The sequence below is a fragment of the Lupinus angustifolius genome, chromosome LG01 (genome assembly GCF_001865875.1).
Source record: "Lupinus angustifolius cultivar Tanjil chromosome LG01, LupAngTanjil_v1.0, whole genome shotgun sequence".
Taxonomy (NCBI): domain Eukaryota; kingdom Viridiplantae; phylum Streptophyta; class Magnoliopsida; order Fabales; family Fabaceae; genus Lupinus; species Lupinus angustifolius.
This window is the reverse complement of record NC_032009.1, coordinates 18,816,950-18,823,673: the sequence shown is the minus strand read 5'-3', so window position 1 is coordinate 18,823,673 and position 6,724 is coordinate 18,816,950. Positions and strand designations below refer to the sequence as shown.

Sequence of the window (6,724 nt, the reverse complement as noted above, 5' to 3'; positions counted from 1 at the left end):
TTTGTTGAGTGAAATTAAATGTGAGAATTATAAATTAATTTCCTTATTCATATAGGAAGAGTGATTATTAAGTTACAATACTCAAGTAAGATCATTTTCTATTATACACGTAAAGTTAAATACATGGTTACACATATTTAATACAACTGTAATAATTATGCATTGTCGATGTAAATATTTATACATAATACATTATCTATTATTTATTTGTATTATTATATCTAAGAGTTGATAATGATTAAATATGAATGATGAGTGATGCAACAACTCTTACAATATTAGTACATATATTTTTTCTCACTGAATATTTAAATATGAAAAAGCTTTAGAAATGTGGAGACAAGTTTTAGACCCACATCAATTCTGTATAAGTCGAAGTAAGACAATAATTAGTTACAAATGTGGAGACATGCATTAGAAGCACATGAATTTCATATAAGTCAAAGTAAGGTGGATCATATAGAGTCTAAGTTTAGCATGAGGCGAACAAAGTCTAATATAGAGATAAAAAATGAGATCATATCATACCACAAGTCACTATATTTAGGTATCTTGAGTCAATCATATTATAATATGAGGAAATTGACGGAGACGTGAATTATAGGATTCAAGCGAATTAAATGAAATGAGTGTTATTTGTGATAAAAATGTATCATTCAAGCTTAAGAAATTTTTTTACCGCACGACTATATGACTTGCAATATTATGAGTCTAAATGTTGGACGATAAAATGTTAACAAAGAGAATATAAACTTCACATAGCAAAGATGAGAATATTGCATTAAATGAGTAAATACACTAGACAAATAGACTAGAAATGAATGCATTAGTGAGAAAGTTGAAGTAACTTTTATTGTTAAAAAAAAATGAAAGATTCACCTTGAGGTGGTTCAAACAAGTATGAAGGAAACTGGTAGAAGCTCCATAAGGAGAGTATATCAAATGAAAAATACTTCAATTTCCAGAGAAAGACCAAGAAAAATCATAGAGAAAATGATAAAGGAAAACTTCGAGATCAATGTTTTTCAATGACCATGATTTATGATAAGCCATTATGGCACCATTCGACTCATGTAGCCGACTTGGTTGTTGTTAATGTTGAATATTTAAAATAACAATAATAACATAATTCAAGCCTCACTTTCATGCAATCATCATGCAGGCCACCAATTATTGTGGAACTATAGTTTTTCAATCTCTCAAGTACCAAACATAGATAATAAAAAACTATTCACTTTCTTAAGATGTTTTGTATGTAAATTATAAGGCATGATAGTTAAAAAACAATTTAGCTTTTGCAAATGCAGAGGTAAAGTAACTAGAAAGTAAACACAAATCTTACAGTGTAAAATTAGGAGTGAACCATAAAAAAACATTCAATGTAAATGTCTCACTCCTCTTTCACATTGCAACACTTATTATAAGATTAGAAAGCATAATGAAAACAAAAAAGTGAGAAAAGAAAAAACATAAAGGAAAGTACAAAACAAAAACTAAGAGTTTATGGTTTTCAACATCTTGAACATGAACTCATGTTTACCACCCAACAAGCAAGAGTTTCAATAGAGCCATCCTAATATAGAGACCATTTTTGGCTTGTCTAAAGTAAGCAGCTCTTGGATCAGCATCAACATCCACAGTGATCTGCATCAAATCAAGATCAAATTTATGAACCAATTATGCAAAAACAATAATGCTTATAGTCCTAGTCCTATAGGGTATACTCTAAAACATTTGATGTATCATGCTTACTTCATCAAGTCTTGGAAGAGGGTGCATAACCACAGCATGACTCTGCATCACCTTCAGAACATCTTGGTTCACAATATACTTGCCTTTAGCCTCTTCGTAAAGGTTAAATCTTTCGCCGAACCTTTCTTTCTGAATACGCGTCTGATAAACCACATCACACTCCGAGGCTACTTCCATCAAATCAGCACTTTCTTCCCACTTCACTTCCTTTGATGTCAAGTAGTCTTTTATATCATCCTATAAATGTAAATATAAGTAGCCTGAGACCAAGTGTGTGATTTATAGCAATACAGATTAGAAGGTTAAAATGGCAATACATTTATACTTAGAGAAAAAAGGTATACACCTATACCGATAGTATATGATATTATATACACTGTCAGTCTGTTACTGCATTATCCACCATTCATGTTTCAAGGGAATGGAAATATCAAGGTGGAAAATGCAGAGATGGAGTATGGAAATGTATCTACATGTATATGATACACAAATACATTGCCATTCTATCTCTTTTCATTTTCTACCAACCGAATTCTCTTTCCTCATACAAAAAATGCCATCAACTTTCTTTCGAACTTATTATCTTGTCATGATGAGTAAACATCAGTATTTTCAGAAATTACCTTCATTTTTACCACTTCAGGAGCAACAAAATAAATTTTCACATTCTTGTACTTAGCGAGCAGGTATGCCAGTGACCGAACTGTCCTCCCATTAGCAAGGTCTCCTACAAGCCCAATCTTTATGCCATCAAGCTTTCCGATCTCTCTTTCAATGGTATAGACATCTAGAAGTGCCTGTGTAGAGTTTGAAAAAGAAGTGAGCATTGAACTCAACTTATACAAGACCTTCAAACTAACAATTCAGTCCTATGTATTAAAATAAAAGTCGGGTAAATTAAACTCACCTCCCTTGAGATATTGTAATATGACCATTTTTCTCTCAAAATCGATACTACATCCCAACTGACTAGTGTGACAATAGCACCTCAAATCATGTTAATGGGAATCTTTCCTTTATCCCTAAATCTAAGAATGATTGACACACATTTCCCGAAGTTCAAATACAATTACAGACAGCTGTTTACATGTGACTGGAGAGAGGCAGCCGGCATTACTGTCACGTTTTCATTGAATAATATATTAAAGATGGAAGAGAAACGTCAAGCATGGCAGAAAAATGTCAGTGTTTTATCTTTCAAGATCGAAGAAGGTAACTTTGGCCTTGTCTTGAGTTTTTTCTCTCGTTCCTTTCGCTGCAGGTTACTGAGTGTGGTTCACTTGTACAAGGGTGTCTTCAATTGGGGCAGTGAAAGTGCTAACAGGTGAACTGGAATCCATGTGAGTGGAAGGGGCTACGTTCTCTCATATCAAATTAGAGGATAAATGAAGACACAAATAGTCCCGTTTGCTTTTGTCTTTTGTTTATAGGTACTAAAAAGCACGGCCCAGTGCACGAGGCAACCACATAGTTAAGTCTGGGTTAGGTAGATGTATGCAGCCTTGCCCCAGCAAGCGGAGATGATATTTCCAGGATTTGAAAATGTGACATCTTGGTCACTAAGCAGCAACCTTACCGTTGCGTAGAGACTCACCCTCCTTTTGTTGATAGGTACTCAGGAAAGAAAATAATTTTGTTTTAGGTTTTTGAGATGCTTCATGTTTTCCGCGTCTCACTTATTAAACTGAACTAACATTTCATACTTGGGAACATTAGTATTTTCCAGACTCAAAGTGTAGAAAATGAAGAGGCCGTTATTTTAATCATAAAATAGGGTTGTCTATAAAAGTAGTTTCCTTCTTCCTATGTTCTTTTCCATTACAAATTCAAAAACTAAAAGGTGACCGTCCCGAGAACTAGAACCTTAGACTAAGACTCTATTTTGAGGTTAGATCATCATGAAAGAGCCAATCATACACCTCCAACTCCAATTCAGCAACCTTTATTCCAAACGGATAAGAAAAAGTGCATCACTAATATAAGTGAAAGTATACATAAACAATCTAGCAATTAGCCTAAATCAGCTTCATCCAGAAGAACAATCTATCCTACTAATCTTTTTGACATTCTTTATGGAAACAATACTTCGATTTCAACAGATTCAGCCGTAGAAATATTTTGCATACCTGTGTGGGATGTTGTCCAGGACCATCCCCTGCATTGATTACTGGAATGCCAGCTGTAGTTGCGGCTCTTCTGGCAGCACCACTTTCAAAGTGCCGCATCACAATTATATCAGAGTAACCCTCAACCGTTCTTATTGTATCTGAAGGAAAATATCCATGAGAGAAAAAAATCCAAAGGAAACTTGAAAGTAGAAATCAAGATAATTCACCTTCAAGTGTCTCTCCTTTAGCTGCTGAAGAAAATTCTCGTGCATTTTCAGTCGTTAAAACCTCTCCACCTAATCGTTTCATGGCAGACTCGAACGAAAGTCTAGTTCTAGTAGAGGGTTCATAAAATAGGGTAGCCATAAGATAACCCTTTAAAAGTTGGCTCCCAGGAGAATTCTTTTCAATATTCTCCATATCTCGTGCAACTTCAAAAATGGCATTAAGAGTATCCCTATCAAACTGTTGAGCTTCAATAACATCATCAAGATGAAATTTCAGACCCGGTGAAAAGGAAGTTTTTTGCTCGATTTTCAAAGCACGGCAAGGTATTCCATTTCTTTGACATGTTTTTTTCATTTGCTCCCCCTTTGATGACATCTTTAGACTTAGAAATCTTGAATTAGGACAGCATTTTGATGTTGAATAACGAGGTTCCGAACAAGAGATTTTTCTATGACAGCCTGAAAAATCTTCAGAGAACGTTGATACCTTCGAAGCAAACACCTTCATATGCATTGAGCTGGAGAAAAGAGACGATGAAGCTGCCATTGCAGATAAAACCAGCCCTAAATAATCAAGACCATTGTTAATTGACTAAATAAATATTGTTTGCCAAATCAATTATCCATAAATAAGCACAAAATATCAATTAATTTCTTTTTGCTTTGTACAATTTGTCATATGACAGTGTAGCAGAGGAGGAAAGATAACAAACGTGTGCAAAGTAAACAACCAGCGCAACGTAACCAAAGAAAGAACAACTCTAACCTTTGCTTTTAAAATCTCGGTAGTCCAGTGCAGTTAATCAAAACGGAAAAGTGGAAAGAGAAAAAGAGTTTTCTAAATGGAGTCACATCAAAAGAATACAAGGTAAAGGATTTATGTAAGATATTGGAAAATCAAAAGCCAAAAGAAAGATATATTAACAAGATATTCCAGTTGACACATTATATGGAAAAAACCCTCCAAAAAAAATCACTAGCTGAGCATTTATAACAAACCAACAAGTAAAATATTGGTAGCACAACAGAGAATTCCATCTTTGAAACTACTGACATTTCTTTCCGATCATAAGCACCAAAACATACATGATCATAGAAACTTTCTATCATTTACCTTCAATATTAAAACAGAAAAGATGCTCAAATGCTTTAACGATTAAAGCCTTCACTCAAAAAAATTCATGCAAAGGTGACGGACATTATAGACCAAAATATGAACTACAGAGGAACTTACTCCAATTACATTTAAGAAAGAACCAGCCGTAACACACAATCATAGACGGTAGGTTGGATTAAGCAACCCTCATGCTAGATTGTACTAGGAACTGTTTGTTTAAGCTTTTCTCACACAGACAAAATTATTATTTTAACTAAAAAAATCACTTCTAACATTTGCTCAATGGTTTTAAATGTGGGTCTGCGACCACTAGAGACGCTGCAATGCTATGGCTTTAGGATTCAGCGAAACCGCATAGCGAATGCAATTACGGCCACAAGGTTTTCGGAGTCTTTGAAACTGCAACCAAAACTGCTATGTTGGGTTATTACAATAAGCTGGAAGAAAAAACCTGAAATGCAACTTTTTTAAGAAGCTAATATGAAGTTTCTCAAAAATCACTTTTTTTCTAATACTACTGTAGAATCAGCTTTTTAAGCCTAATCAATGGAGCCTTAATAAAACCATAATCACTGTGTCAAAAAACAACAAAAAAAAACTTAGCCAGGACAAAATTTGAAGATTTCAATTCACATGATTATTTTGAAGCCCCCCACGTGCTTTGATTACAAAAATTCTCATATGAAAAAATCAAATAAATTAATTTTGAAAACCATCAATCATTGTCAAAATCAAAAATCTTAACTAAATAACAATTCCACCTCACTAAGATTAAAATGTGAAACAATAAGGAGAATCCAATGCATCTTTGCATAACATGTACATGATATACATGCATACATACATACATATATACATACATATATATATCAAAACCAAAATTCAGACATAAAAATGGAGAAAAAACATATATATGAAGACCCTTTATCAAAAAACACAAACCAAGATAAGTAGATGATTGAAACACACAAAAACACCCACATTCAAAAATTCAAACTTTAAACCCTTGCGGACAAAATAAGCAAAAAAAAACATAGACCCATTAACATAAATATATATACCTGTGGTTGAGTGGTGGCAGTGTAGTTAGATAGCTATGAATCACTAGAGGGTGGTGGTGGTGGTGATTGGTGAAAATGTGAAGAGAGAGATGAAGCCAAAGTTACAATCTTTACGGTGGTGCCTAGGTTGCTTTATAGGCCGTTAGATCAACTCGACGATCCAGATTATGCCACGTTAAAGAAAAAGGAAAATCAGATACGAAAGTGATTTTCTTTAATAAAAGTCACATGTTAAAATCAGCTTAATTAATCCAACGGTTGAGAAAGTTATCAACTCTTATTTAATTACTATGATTGTTCATTGTAGTCATTTATATAGTGATTATAAATACTAATTATAAAAAATGAAATTTATATAATGATGGCTTAGATGTACAACTTTTCGACTTTAATGCCTGCTATTTTTTTCAATTATTTATGTACTTTTTTAATTTTGAAAATTTGAACACTTTTATCACA

At 33.5% G+C, this 6,724-nt stretch overlaps 1 protein-coding gene across 1 annotated transcript; it reads right to left on the bottom strand.

The window, feature by feature from the left end:
- On the bottom strand, positions 1,361-6,390 carry LOC109351033 (aspartate carbamoyltransferase 3, chloroplastic-like). The gene is made up of 6 exons (XM_019592348.1): positions 6,266-6,390; positions 4,088-4,651; positions 3,879-4,018; positions 2,376-2,549; positions 1,753-1,989; positions 1,361-1,644 (listed from the first exon to the last, which is right to left on the bottom strand). Exons 2-6 carry the CDS (start codon positions 4,632-4,634, stop codon positions 1,537-1,539), a joined length of 1,206 nt encoding a protein of 401 aa, XP_019447893.1. The 5' UTR covers positions 4,635-4,651; positions 6,266-6,390; the 3' UTR covers positions 1,361-1,536.